General features: G+C 41.4%; 2 protein-coding genes across 4 annotated transcripts in view; one reads left to right on the top strand and one right to left on the bottom strand.

The window, feature by feature from the left end:
• COL4A6 (collagen type IV alpha 6 chain) overlaps positions 1–1,417 on the top strand; it is a 124,408-nt gene extending 122,991 nt beyond the window's left edge. For both annotated transcript variants that reach the window (XM_039571985.1, XM_039571984.1), the window contains one exon: positions 78–1,417. In XM_039571985.1, the coding sequence (XP_039427919.1) occupies positions 78–338 (261 nt within the window). In that variant the 3' untranslated portion in view covers positions 339–1,417. The remainder of the gene's footprint in view (positions 1–77) is intronic.
• A 1,495-nt stretch (positions 1,418–2,912) lies between these two features.
• ATG4A (autophagy related 4A cysteine peptidase) lies at positions 2,913–14,450 on the bottom strand. Of its 2 annotated transcripts, none has more exons than XM_039571986.1 (13): positions 14,357–14,450; positions 12,705–12,815; positions 11,714–11,785; positions 11,270–11,368; positions 9,916–10,017; positions 9,315–9,387; positions 8,334–8,413; positions 7,164–7,351; positions 6,982–7,060; positions 5,916–6,061; positions 5,273–5,329; positions 4,335–4,446; positions 2,913–4,068 (listed from the first exon to the last, which is right to left on the bottom strand). In XM_039571986.1, the coding sequence occupies exons 1-13, from the start codon at positions 14,364–14,366 to the stop codon at positions 4,004–4,006; spliced, it is 1,194 nt and encodes a 397-aa protein (XP_039427920.1). In that variant the 5' UTR covers positions 14,367–14,450; the 3' UTR covers positions 2,913–4,003. The 2 variants fall into 2 exon arrangements, with proteins under 2 accessions (XP_039427920.1, XP_019146376.1); XM_019290831.2 differs by lacking the exon at positions 14,357–14,450 and adding an exon at positions 13,852–14,050.
• Between the last annotated feature and the right edge of the window lie 16 nt (positions 14,451–14,466).

Here is a 14,466-nt window from a genome sequence, read left to right as displayed (position 1 = left end):
AGCAATGGAACCAGGAGACTCCCGTTTGCCTCCATCTCTTCCTTTGAGCTCACTCAACGTGCCGTCTTTTATTTCAGCACACTGCAGCGGGGGCGGAAGGTGGAGGCCAGTCCCTTGTCTCACCCGGTTCCTGCCTGGAGGATTTCCGAGCTACTCCGTTCATCGAGTGCAACGGTGCTCGGGGCACGTGCCATTACTTTGCCAACAAGTACAGCTTCTGGCTGACCACGGTGGAGCAGGAGCAGCAGTTTGTCAGTGCTCCTCCCTCAGAGACTCTGAAAGCGGGACAGCTTCGGACACGGGTCAGCCGCTGCCAGGTGTGCATGAAGAACTTGTAGTAACAGAAATGCAGGTACAGGAACAGTCTTTGTTACCCCAGATTAGACATCACTGACTGGAGAAGGGTAAATTCACAAACCTGTTTTGTGTGCGTTTGATGGGTGAATCAAGACAGCCAGAACTCTACAAAAATCAAGTTTCAAGTCCAGGAGTTTGACTGTGCACAGAGGAGGGAAAGACCAGTGTTCTGAAGCCAGTTTTTTAATGAAACGTGGTGCTATGTTTTTACTTCAGTGTTTTTTCCCCTCCTTTATGGCTACCTCAGAAAGTCTCAGTGAGTTCCTTACTCAGACTGAAGAGCAGCTGATGGCTCGCACCACTCCTCTGTCTGAGGCACATCCAGTCATCACCCAGAGAGACTTTTCCAAAGCTATGCTTAATTAGTGTCTTTGCTCCAGTGTAAGGGAGTGAAGACTCATTCTCCTGTGAAACACAGAACTAGCTAAAATGTATCAGTATATGGTGACTTGGAAACACTATGCACTAATGGCTGCTAATGGATTTTCTTGGAAAAATGGAAAAATGAATGTTTTGCTTTGCTTATTACACAGATGGAACATTCTTTCCTCCAATAACAGGTAACCAGTTCTAATTCAGACTGACATCCACAGTTGACCTTAAAGAGCTACACCAATGAAAAATGCAATTTTTGATGTAAAGATGAATCCAAAATACCTCCACCATTTTTCATTGCTTTCTATTGAAATATATTCCAGGTCTGTTGGCTTCAAGGTCTGTGCTTATCTCCCTGCAGTCAATGATGCGCAGCCATACTTTATTAGCCAACATTTTATTACTATGAACATAAATTTCCTGAGGCAGCTTTGGCACACTTATTTTGTAATCATTCAAGCTGTGTGTGTTTGAAAAGTAGAGGCTTTACTAGATGGCACACGAGCTTATGCAGACACAGGAGTAAGAAGTTACGGGATGTACATTTTTTACTCCTGCAGTCACCATGTGTTGTATACTGCTTCCTCTGGGCTTTATTGCTGTTAGTTTAAAAAATTGTATCTCTGCTGTATGCACTGTTAACTTTCCTTCAGGGCGTAATTAAAGAGAAGTGCCACTAACTGGATTTTCCTTGTATATTTTAAGGGAAACCCATGACAAAGGTATGCTTATACCTATAATGAATTCATTCATTAGGACTAATGTTATTACCATTAACCTCTCTGGAGTGAAGTGTATCAAATCCTTTTCTGTTGGCATTCCAGGACATTTCAAAGCAGTGCCTTGCAAATACACTGTCAAGTTTATTCAGAAAATTATTATTAATGCATGACTGAGACATTATTTTAAGCAGATAATAATCAGTAAAGATGAAAGTATTACTTGCATAACACATTATTATCTTCGTAGATGGAGGTCAGAGCTCTGCAAGTTCTGGAGTTGAACCACTCTGGAGATGAGCAGGGAAGTTGTGAGGGACAATGTAGTCACTTATTCCCAATTGTGAAAGATCAGCAACTGCTTTGGAGGTATTTTGCAAGTATCTTTAAGGCATTTTAACACTCCTGAGCAGCAGTCCTTTCCTGTAGGATATCCAGTCTACTTCCCAGCTGTCCTGGCACAGGCAGACCATGTTGGATTTACATCCTGGGTTATACACGTGCAACTTTAAAACACTTAAGTGCACAGAGCAAAGCTCATGAGTTTTGAAAAATCATGCAGATAACTGGCAAAGTACAATGAAAATTTCAGCCACTGGGCTCCTGGGGTGGTACAAATAGAGGTGTTGGTCAGGGCTTGTATCTGCAGGGACTTGGCTTTATTTTTGAACATGCCACATGCAAACACAACTTACTCCCCAGGATCAGAGCTATGCATTTTAAGCACCACTGTCTTTAGAGAGCTGCTTCTATTGCAGTACCCAGTTCCACTGCTGTCCCTGTCCAAGCTTCCATCCAGTTCCACCAGCCCCTCTCTGTCAGGTGCACAGAGTGGGAATTCCAGTCACCAGCTGTTCTCCTATCAGCCCCATTTCCATCTCTTTACCCCCCACCTCGAATCCTTCAAGAGCTCTGCAAGGCTCAGGCTCCTCTCTGAAGAGTGTTTCTCATGGCTAAGGGTGGCGTGGGGAATAAGCACGTGGTACACCACTAGGGGTCTTTTAATTATTTTTTTTAGCAGGCATGGCTCAAGACTGAGCTTTCAGAGCAAGGGCTCATTTTAATTTTTGTCTGTGGGGAGGAGAGGGCAGCAGCTGATGTCACAAGAACAGAAACTCTGCATATTAATGAAGAAGAAATGCTTTGTTTAAAAAACCCTAAATCTGTGCAGCTAATCCATGGAGGGGGAAGAAAATTGTATTTTTCCTACATGTAGAGTTTCCAAACCATGGCTAATAAACACTGAAGGCAAACAAGATGAACTGTGACCAGGTCATGACTATTTTCTTGGAAATCATGCTGGCCCTGATCAAGAAGTGCAAGTGAGAGCAGACAGCATTCAGGATTTCTCGATGTTGTCATTTATTGCTGAAGATGAAAGTGTGCGATTCACGTCCATTACACTATCGTGACAAAATGATCAGAATGGGGACTGTCTGATAGTAAAAAGGAACTGCAGAATGAAGTAAAAGATCTTTTCCTTTATTCTGAGCTGGTTTTCTTATAGCTGCTAGAGAGATACTCTGTCTAAGAAACAAAACTGCACTGGCTCTTCTGATAAACCTGGAGAATTAAGGCACTTTTACCAAAACAGATTTCAAAAGGCAACAAGTCAAAACCCAACAATTAAGTAATTTGCATATGCCTATATATTAAGTTTTAAGATAACCTGGCTTATATTTAGTTCACACAAATTAACAAAATATAGCAGCATACAACCTATGAAAAGCTTAAGAAATTTATTAGATGCACGGATAAAGTGCAGTAACAGAGATACTTGTGTAAATCTTTTTTAAAATAAATAAGGTACAGTTAAACCACCTTTGACTCACTTTAGCTCCAAAAGAAAAGTCAGCCTAAGTTTTAATGATTGAACTTTAAGGTCAAGGTGAAATATATAACAGTGGTTGTGATCTATATCAACTATTTGAGGCTCCTGTTCCTCTTGAGGTCTCCCAGAAACAGGAAGGCTATTGCAAAACGTATACGTTAGACATAGTTCCTTTCACAGAAACATTTTTGTAATAAAGTGTGGTTGCTCCAATACATGTTAAAATATTTAACAAGGAAACAATTTTCTCCTGATCCAGTCGATCTTTTAAACAAGACAATGCATTTTTTCTATGATGCAGCCCATGGGAGGGAACAGAAGTAAACATCCTCCTTAACTGAAGACTGTTTTGTTTTAAGAACTAAACTATTGCATTATATGAGAGCAAGAAATACCCATTTTGTGTTATCCCTTTCTCCAAACATACAGCCCAGTGACAGACTTGCTTTTGCCTCAGAGGTCCATTTGTCTTCAAGAAAGACATACATTAAAAAGAGGTTCTTTTTCAGGGTCTCATAATAAAATCTTTCACCGCCTTTCCATCTGGGGAAGCTCTTTGACAGAAGGAACTGTCCCCGTTGGAGTTTTGGATGCTACCAGGTGTTTGTGCTCTGTTATCCATGATTTCAGGCACTTCGGGGCTAACATGGCTGTGTAATTTAAGTCAATGCAATAGTATTAGCAATATGTTCAATACTCAGAAGGGTCACCACAGTTTCCTTCATACACTCAAGATTTCAAATTCTTCTTCCAATTCAAATAGCTTGTCAGTAGATTCAATGAGTTCTGAAAAATAAATAATTTAGAATGTAAAGACATACCTGATTTTCTTTACTAAAAAAAACCCTCAACCCCTTCGGAAATGCTGCCTTTGAAATATTTTCTAAGATTTAAGAATGTTTGGATAACTGACATTCCATAGGAATACGGCACTTAATCAGGCAGTGATCGCTTGATCCTCAGGAAAGCCCAGTTATTCCAGCTGTGGTGGTGCTCCTGCTGGCTGAGGAGCCCCACGCTGCTGCCCAGCAGCGCTGTCAGTGGTACCACACCTGCTCCTGTGGTTGTCACTTCTGGCTTGGTCGGAGGTATGAAAGGAGGCCAGTGTGGTGGGTGCTTCTGGACCAGCTCAAACATCCGCAGGCTCTGTTGCTTTAGAATCTCCTGAGGACAGAATACAAAACAAAAAACTGCCTGCTTAATTAAAAACATTTCTAATACTGTGTATCTATCAAAGGCTGTAAGTTCCTGTTATTTCAGGTACCTGCCACCATGAATCACTGCTTCACACATCTCTAGTATTTTCCTACTTGAAAACACACCTGGAAGATGGATCTCTTAAACTCTCCTACAAGTTATCAGTGGATTATAATGAGCTTTGATAGCCATACATCTATAATTTTGTTTACATGGAGCAAAAAGATACCAAGAACATATTTCTGCCTTTTAAAAGTAAATTACTTACATGGACCTCTCTGTGTTCAATGGAAATAAAAGACAGACTTATCTACTCAAAGAAATCCAACAGATTTTTGAAGACAGGTTTTGATCAGGAGAAACAAGTTATTATTGAAGCCAAATTTCACTCCTGTCAGGTGAGCAACATCATATCTTCTACTTCGGTTATTTACAGACTGCTTTCTGTAGCCGTTTTTAAAAATAAATGCCTTTTAGTTAGTGGTATTTCATATTCGCATTCCTGTTGCTTAATATTCCAACTGCTTGCTGTGTTTCTCAGTAAATGACTTAGGTATGAGCCACTACTGCAGTACTGCTAAAAAAAGACAAACTCAGGAAGCAGGTGTTATGTACTTGTTCTCCAGGGCTCAGGGCTGCAAAATGCTGAACAAGCTCCATCAGCAGTGTCAGCTCTCCCTGATCATTAGTGCCACCTTCACTGGGGATCATTTGATTTGCAGGCTGGGAATTTCCATTAACAAAGAACAGTAGCCATCATTTCATACAGAGCAAAAAAAGACAGTAGTATTACCTTTTGTACAAGACTACACCAGTTATCAAAATCACATTCTTCTTTGCAAAAGAAGCCCTAAGGAAAGAACACACATAGTAATAACTAAATACAATATGTCAGTGAGCAAAGGTTGCTGTGCTATGTATGTATGAGTTATGTCCCAAGTGACAATCACCCATAACCCAACCAAAGGACACTGGCATGAGATCCGATTGAATTCCTTCAACTACCACAGTATTCTTGTGACCTATACTGGATGACTTCTACAAGTAATTCCACTTGAAGATTTGTAAATTAAATAAAACAAGCTCAGGTATCTTCTCCAGACCAACCATGCATAGGTGATAGTGATGGAATAAAATAAGGAAACCTGATGCAGATCCTTGCTTCAACTTTCAAACTACTTCTTGGAAACGGTCCATGTTGCCCAGGAAAGAAACTTAATTGGCTCCCCAGGATACAAGCAGCTGGTTCCCTGCTTGAGCTAAAATTCATGTATCCTGTGCAGTTAATAGATAAACTACTATGTGTTGAATTTTAGATTGCAGAAGAGTGCCCTGTGATCTTGACTGTGATCAAGAAAACATGTTGCTGCCCTTAACAATACACAGAGGTATTGCTTTGAATAAAGTACACACATTTGTTACTGTCTAAAACCTACTAAAGCTACTGAAGGGTCCAAATTCATGATCTTCATTCTGTGTGGGGCTTGCTGGCAGTGGAAGCTCTCATCATCGACTGTGCCATTTTCTTCTGAATCTACAAAACTCTGAGTGGTGTGAGGGTCCAAGTAGATCAGCTCATTGCCTGGAGAGGTAAAATCCATATGGTGGTAATAAGCAAGAGGCATTAATAAACTTACTCCATCCAGACTTGTATAACACAAATTGGATTATTAGCACAGTCCATATCTCAACTCTCTAGCTAGGGAGTCTTTAAGAGAACGGGAAAGCAGTTCCAGTTCCAGGCACAACAGTATCCCACACAGCATTCAGTATAATTTTCCACTATTACCTTTTAGAGTGGGTTTTTTGGATGGTTTGTTTTACCTTTGTCACATACTCTTCTTCATCTATGTGAAGTCCAGTACATTTTTGAAAAATCTCAGCTGTTGTAATCCCTAACATTCCTCAGATGAAAGATACAGGATGACCACAAATGCAATCTGTAATCCCATTAGGCATTCACCCAGAAATTGGAACAAATAAGTCTGACTAAAACAGCTCAAGTTTTACAGAAGAAAGAACAAAATATCTAAGAAGTTACAGATCAAACCCGGGTGAAATATGAAAGTCTGAATCTAGGATCAACTATTCCATTAATTAATAAAGGAAGACATAGAAGCTTTGATAAGAAATTGAAAAATATGAGACAATAATTTAAGACAGCGAGGAAGCAAAAGAATAAAACAAGACACTCTTCACTAGAAAGTGTTAATGATGAGAAAAAATTCATTATTTAAGCAGCAGTGACATCTGACACTTGTTGAATGCTATCAACTTTTCTTAGTGTCTTGTTCTTGCTTCTATCATTCCATATTTTTACGTCAAGCTTTGCTGCTGCTTTTCTGTTCCAGTAAGGATAGTCTCACACTGTTCTGAAGTGTCTGAGGTATGTTTCTTCTTCTCCATTCTCATGCTTGAAATGCTTACTATTTCCCCTTCCCAAAGAAAATCCTTCCTCTTTCAGTCATATGAATATTTGGAGTAAGTTTCTTTCTTCCTTACCTAAAAATCCTATAAAATAATAGGCATTATTGGGTTTCCCTCCTAATGCTCCCAAAGACTGTGGCATCTTAAAGCATTCCTAGGAGTCCAAAGAGAGAAAAATTAAATTGATTTGTTTATTGATATAACAGATACCTGAACTTATTTCACATACATAAACAAGTCACTGAAGAATCCCTTACTTTAAACGCATCAATATACACTGGATTGATGTGATTAATCCCTAGCCGGAGAGGGATAATGAGCAAGAGGGGCTTCCAGCCTGGGCACAATCCTGCTGTGTTCTTGTTTTGGCCAAGAGCACTTCTGTGCAAATGTGCACTGCTGTGGGCAACGCCGCTGCTCTGGGCAGGGGACCAGCACATCTTCTCTAGGGGAACGAAAACAGACATCAGTGAATGCACAGAGGAATACAGAGCAGATCTTCCTCTCAATCATGAATTAAATTACTTTTCCAGACAGTTTTACAGAGCTCCAGTTTTAAGACAAAAGGAGCAGGGCTTGGAAATACTGACTATTTAGTAGAAGTAATTCTGGCAGTCAGAGTATGTGCTGGCATATTAGTGAGACATGAAAAAAATGAGGGTATGCATGTTTAAGACTGAAGTTGTATTTACTGTTTTGCAGTATTAATGCTGTCAAGCTTTCCCTGGGAGATAATACAGCAGAGATGAAGCGTTACAAATTCTTCAGGGAACTCTTCACTTCCAGTGATGTAGACACAAAATAAGCAGAAGTAGGGACTAAAGTAGAACCAGGCTGTGGCTAAATACCACTTGTAAACCCACCCTTACAACTAAAAATGGGCCACGTATTTCTGAAGGATTTGACCCTCGTTTCCCTTTTGCCTGACAAAAACAGATCTCTGGCAAACTCTGTATTACAAGCAATTCTCTGTATTTTTACATACTGCAACTTCATTCCATTGCTGAAGTGGGAGTTAAGGTAGCACAGACCAAACTCCACCTTCTCATCCACATGGTATGTAAGTTGGTCACCAAAAATGCCTCACTGTTCTGTGCTAACTTTAGTTTTGGGAACCCCAAACCTGAGTATCCATTTCCTTTATTCCTTTTCTTACCCTGGGAACAACTATGGACAGTCCCAAGATTTTGCTTATATTTAGCTATATTCAGGAGAGTGGAGTCAAATCAAAAACTGTCACCAAAGAAATAATCACAGAACCATCAAATCATTTAGGCTGGAAAAGACCTTTAAGGTCATCAAATCCAACCACTACCCTAATGCTCCCAGAAGTAGTTTCTCCAAACAAATTTGCTACGAGCTTGAGCTACTCTTTAGTATCTGCTGAGACACTAAAGCAGTCCTGCAAAAACTCCTGTTTCACTTACTGATGTCTTCGATGACCACTGTATTGTCCATAGATACATAAACTGCTAATGAATTCCATTCATCAAATAAAGCAAGCTTCCTGGAAAACATAAAGGCAATAATTAATAAAAGCTTATTAGGACCACAAGGGTAGCTTTTAACACATGACAGTTAAATGGTTCTTGAGTAAAAAGAATCATTTATTTGGAAAAAAAATTTGCTGGGCTTTTTTTAAGTCTCCGTGTAATAAAAAGATAACTTTTAGTATTTAAAGTATTTAGAAAAAAATAATAATGAGTGGTTCCAGGAAAAACACACACACTATAATATGTGAAAACTGTCTTGTCCTTTTGCCAAATGCAGGGATAGTAACAGCTCAACCACATAATTATGTTTATTACTTTTTATTACAATTAACAACCTCTGCTGTGGGATTCTGCCCATGGTGCCTGACATCATGTAGAGAAGGAAAAAATTCCTAAGCCAGTTTTTCACATTATTTTGTGCTCAAGAAGTTCCACTAAACTCAGTGAAACTATTTCAGGTTGTTAAAAGCCAGAGCAGCTCAAGATTTTGGCACCCAAAAGTTAGGAGGGGGGCATTATAGCACACAGGTTTCTGTCCACTTGTGTGACATCCAAAATTCTGGGGAAGGGAGCTCTTAGGCTGCGCAGGTGCTGTTGGTTGTCTAAAATAAGCCCAAAAAACTGGTATGTGAGCCATTAAGAATTCATAAGGGAAAGGAGCTGGAGGCCAGGACATCCTTTAGCTCCTTTCCCACTCCAGAATGTGTCTGTCCCAGGGCTGCAGCAAATGGCGCCCAGGACCTGCAGTCCGGCCTCCTGACATCTGGCACCTCCCTCAGCAAAGTCATCTCTAGTGTGGCTTCCAGACTAGGAGGAGCTTCCATGTTTTCTCCAGCACCCTCGGGCAGCGCTGTGCGGTCTCCGAGCTCAGCGGCCCCGGGAGCACGTTCTGAGGGAGCCACTGCCACGACTTACTTCAGTACTTGAGCAACTGTATTTGGTCCAAACCATTCTCCAATGGATTTCCCCTCTCCAACACCCATCTGCGCTGTTTTTGTAAGGGAAAACACACACAGGAAAAGATCACAGAGAGGCTGGTCACAGTCTATGTCAAATAGCATGGCCCACGAATATTTTGACAAACATTCTAGAGCAAGTGCAAGCTGTATTTAACAACAATTATGTTTTCAATCTATGCTCTTTTCAAAACTTACTGACTGCTAGTTCCCTTACAAAAAGTTCCTAAACTGTAATGAGAATTACAAATATGTCCTTACTTACAAATTACAGCAGTAAGCTTTATGACTGTCTATTTTAATACTATCAACTCTGCTACCCAAAACTTGCACACTTTATCAAGAGCTAGATTCTAGCATACAGATTTATTTTGGTCTTAGTGAATAACATTTCTGAATTATTATACTTTGTACCCATCTGCATGCATTTTAATTTATATATAAATGTATACATTGTCTTCATAATCACCTTTTCAAAATTTTTAATTAACTTATTTCAAATGAGAAAGTTGCAACACCATTGGAATTTCAGTGGACAAAAAGAAGTTGTGTGTTCTTACCCATTTGGTGGATAGAATAACAGCAGTCTTTTCTATCTAGAAAGCACCGTAAGATTCTATGATATTCTTCTGGTTGTTTTTTGTGTTTTTCCCATTGCCAATCTTCCAGGAAAAAAAATTATACAGATTAAAAAATAATGTTTTCATCACACTGATCAAATTTCTAGAATGCAGAAGCCATCAATGAGATGTTAAGAGGCAATCCATCTCTAATATTTACATTTTATTTAGAGATCCTAGAAGTCACACCTTGTCATTTATTATCAAGCTGTCCTTTATCATCACATGCTATCTTGTGAAAACTGGGAAACTAAAATAACAATGCCAACTGCAAATATATCCTGAGTGATCACTGCTGACAATTGGTAGCTATTGCTCTATGTGAGCTTCTAAGATTGGTTAAAACTATCTGTTCTGTTTAGACTTTGTTAGATTTGCAAGCATTTGTAGGACAATAAGATTCATAAAGCAAAGTCCAAACACAATGCCGGCCCTCTCCCACAGAAAAATCCAAACCATGGCTTTTCCATGTGAGTTCCTGCTTCTAACATGAGGTAGTTACCTCACATTTACTAACAGAGAAGCACATACACAGGGCTGATGCTATTCAGACCCATACTGCAAGTTCAAGTTGTAGTTTTTCTCAGGTAATATGTTTGTTTGCCTACTCTTTCAGTTAAATCTTTGCACTACTGTTCTGCAGATTCAGTTATTCAAATGGATAAATCCTTCTGTGGATTCTGTTATTAAAGTGGTAAATCCACAAATCATGCTGCCATAGAAACCATGACAAAAGAGCATAAGGATCACAGACCCAACCACAGTAAGGTAACTGACAGAAGAGTGACACACAGAGCAGACCTATGACACTCACCCCTGACCCTGGGATATGGGGTGTTAGTATAGGATTAAGAGCAGGCACTAGTGGGGTCTGCTGCAGGGTTTGGACTCAGGCTGATGATGGGTGAGTGGTTTGTGAAGTACTTTTGTGTGGTGAATATCACGCTGTCACTACTCGCACCATCACCTTGAGCCAGCATTTTGGTGGCTATGGAATGAGAAGAGGGGAAGAAGTCAGACCCATGGTGGCAAGTTTTCCCTTGGCTTCAACTTGGGTATTCCTCAAAAAGATTTATAAAATAACAACAGTGGGATTCCCTGTTTGTCCTTCCTCTGTTTTTGTTTCTCTGCTTAAGGCTGACATGATTTTACCCCATCAGACAAGAACAGTTCACTAGTAACTTTATCAGGGCATCACAGAAAGTTTCATTAATAACTTCAGGTTTTATGCTTTTATGGAGCTAAATAAACAGTCTCCAAATAACACAAAAGTTGCCTCAGCAACAGTACTCACCTCTTCCTAAATGTCTGCAGATCAGTGCCTGGGCCAGCATCATCTGCCCACACCTCAGCATGCATCCCCAGCCTGCGTCAGACGAGGGGCCGGTGCCTCCTGGGAACAGAGTTGCCCACAGTCAGCACGGGCTCTACACAGAGCCCAGCCCCCGGGAGAGCCTCAGTTACACCTCGAACAACTGTTACTGATCAAAGGCACTGAGCAAGCTCCTTCCTCTCCACAGCGCTGGTGTCACTTCACTGCTTGCCCCACAAACATGAGGACCTGATTATATACAGGTACCAGCAAGCACTGATTTTAACAGCTTTAATCTTTTGTTTGCATAAACAGTTAAAATTATGCTCAAAATGTTCTAATACCATAAAAGTAACTTTTTAGTCCCCAACACCATCACTAATCCTGCTAATTCATAACCAGGCAGCTGGAATGCTGCATACTCACCAATAGGTGAAAACTTTCTTCTATATGTAAACCAGAGACGAGCACTTATATCCAACAATAACTTAGATTTGTCTGGAATAATTTTAAGAGGAAAGAAATTATTAAAACGGACTTTTAAAACTGAAAAATTCAAATTATCCCTGTATAGTGAATATATAGTGCATGGAAGGCTCCTGTTAGCTTTTACATACAAGACCCTTAAAATTTAAAACATTTTTAGCAGTTGAAACACAGAGAGCTTTTGCAGTCTGCTAATTAAAGTTAACTTATTAAGGATAAAATAATTATTAGCCAGTGAAGTTTTACAAGGTGTTTGGAATGACTATGTCCAGCCTGAATGAAACAACTCTGGAGAACTATATCCTAAGGAAAGAACTGGTAAAGCAGGTTAAGAATTTCTACGTGCAAACCAACATGGAATTATACATTACCTCCAAACCCAACAGAAAGTAATTTTAGGAAAAGGTTAATAATAAGGTTAAATTTAATTAAATCTCTCTGGGGTTTTTTTTGTTTGTTTAAACACATGCACTTACAGAATTCTCCAAAGGCTCTGAAGAATGGTTAAGAATCCTATTCGCTGCATTTTCCCTTAGCTGTGGCTCAGACTGGCTGGCTTTTCCAAAGGATTCTCCAGCTGATCAAGGCTGCATGCAGCACCCTCGGCTGTCCTGAACACCGTGCCTGCATTGGTGGCCACTGCCTTTGACAGGTAACACAGGAGGATGCCCCTGTCTTCTCCCCAGGGAGAAAAACTCATTTCTGAAATCTTATTTTTATATAAACACATTGCTCTGCTCTAGCTTTTAGGTCATGTATTTATTTTCACCAAAACACAGTATGTGCCATAGACTAACTTATTATTGTTATTTGAAAAATGACATTAGTAATGCTGAACATTTCCCAGAAGTTATTTATTTATTTCTGAGGCAGCTGATGTGAATCTATGAATATTCTACAGCTATTACAGATAATTTAATTCTCAAGATACCTGTGTTCAGGTGGTGTTGCCTTCCTAAAATCCACACTGGCTCATCAGTTTCTGGAAATTCTTCTAAGTAGTCTGACAAAATAGTGATCTGGTTTTCATACCTAGATAAAACTGAACAGGAATACACAAAATTCAGACTCCATTTTATCCCCTTGTTCTTTTATGTACAACTTGGAGCTCTCAGACTGAACTAGTTGTAGCAAGTCTTTGCAGCCTTTGGGGCTTCTAAGGAGTGCTGCCAGCTGCTTTTAATTTTCTCCCTTAAAAGCTGTTCTGACACTGAAATATCCAATGCCTTGGTTTTTATTTAGATCCTCAGTGAGTGTTGAGAGAACACCAGGAATAACACCTTGATTATAAGCAGTCTCACTGAAGCCAGTGACAGAAGTTCAGGGTGACTGCAGCAAGGATGAGATTTGATTCAAGATAATGAGGAAAGGAAAAAAAAATTTAGGCACCACGGCTTGTTCTGAAATGTACAAAAACTACAAATCAGAGTGATTACAGCCTCGTGCTTAATGGGAAGCATGTGAAAAGTGTTAGCAAGGCTTGGCTTTACTTTCCCAACTGGAGATTTGAAACACTTCAGCAAAAAAAATAGATGTGTTAAATAGATTAATGTTATTATTCAATACCACATCTATTTAGTGAAAAATAACAAAAGATAATACTACTAAAAGAAGACAGTCCAACCATTTTCCAGATCATTAAAATGGTGCTTTTTGGAAGAGTGAAACAACCCTTCAAGTGTAAAAATTCATGTAAAATAATTTTAGACAACAATCTTAAGGACTATATGCTATGAAATCAGAAGTTAAAAGTGAAAGCAAACAATTTATCCTACTTTTCAAGTGAGTGCACATATATCCAGTACAAAGAGTGAATAATCAGCAGGTAAACATATATATTTAAAAAATTCCATTTTAAAAATATATACATTCCAGCAATCAAAAGGAAGCTACACCACCCTCCTGGAGCACCGGGGCCGGCAGTGCCGAGCCCCGACATTCACCTTCCCCGCAGGCAGTGGTTAAACACCACGACAGACTGCTCTAGGGCTGGCAGCTCGGCAAAACAGCTTCTCGCACTGTGCTCTGCCTTCTCCATCAGAAAAGCCGTCACTTACTGCACTTGGAAGGCAAATTACCTATTTTTGGGTCCAAAGACTTAAGACACTCGCGACCCCCGAAATCCAGCCGGAGACACCTGCGCCTCCTTCGCGGCCGCCTCTCTCGCCCCCGCTGCCGTACGCCACCTGGGACCACCCGAGGAGGCACCGCCAGGGTCTCTTTTCCCTTCCCGGGGTCTCCTTCCCCTTCCCGGCGCTCCTGCAGAGCGCTCCCCCCCGAGCTGCGGCGCCTCCCGGGGCCGGGCTGGCAGACCCGGCTCCGGCCCCCGGCTCAGGCCGCCCCGCGCCCCGCCCGAGCCTCCCCGCGCCCGGGCCCCCGCCCGAGCCCCCAGCCCCGGCCCCAGGAGAGGCCGCGGGACCCCCCGCGCCGGGCGACCCCTCAGGGCGGATCGCACCGCGCCGCCCCGCCTCCCCTCAGCCCGCGGGCGCCTCCCGCCGCCGGCGGCCCGGCTGGAGCCCCGGAGCACCAGCCTGGCCCCTCAGCGCCGCCCCGCCGGCCGTGCCCGCGCCCCGCGCCCCTCACCGGCCTCCATCCTCCCGCTGTCACCATCCTCCTCCTCCTCGCCCCGACACGGAGGCACAACACGGCCGCGCCGCGGGGCGCCCTGGGAGCTGCAGTCCCGCCGCCCACCG

Source organism: Corvus cornix, chromosome 4A (assembly GCF_000738735.6).
Source record: "Corvus cornix cornix isolate S_Up_H32 chromosome 4A, ASM73873v5, whole genome shotgun sequence".
Classification (NCBI taxonomy): domain Eukaryota; kingdom Metazoa; phylum Chordata; class Aves; order Passeriformes; family Corvidae; genus Corvus; species Corvus cornix.
This window is presented reverse-complemented; position numbering and strand designations above follow the sequence as displayed.

Bases quoted from the DNA above. Each gene is read 5' to 3' on its own strand.
- ATG4A (XM_039571986.1), bottom strand. The intron at 9,388-9,915 runs GTAAGAACACAC...TTACAAAAACAG, and splicing joins TTATTCTATCCACCAAATGG to CGCAGATGGGTGTTGGAGAG. The intron at 8,414-9,314 runs GTAAGTCGTGGC...TATGTTTTCCAG, and splicing joins ACAGTTGCTCAAGTACTGAA to GAAGCTTGCTTTATTTGATG.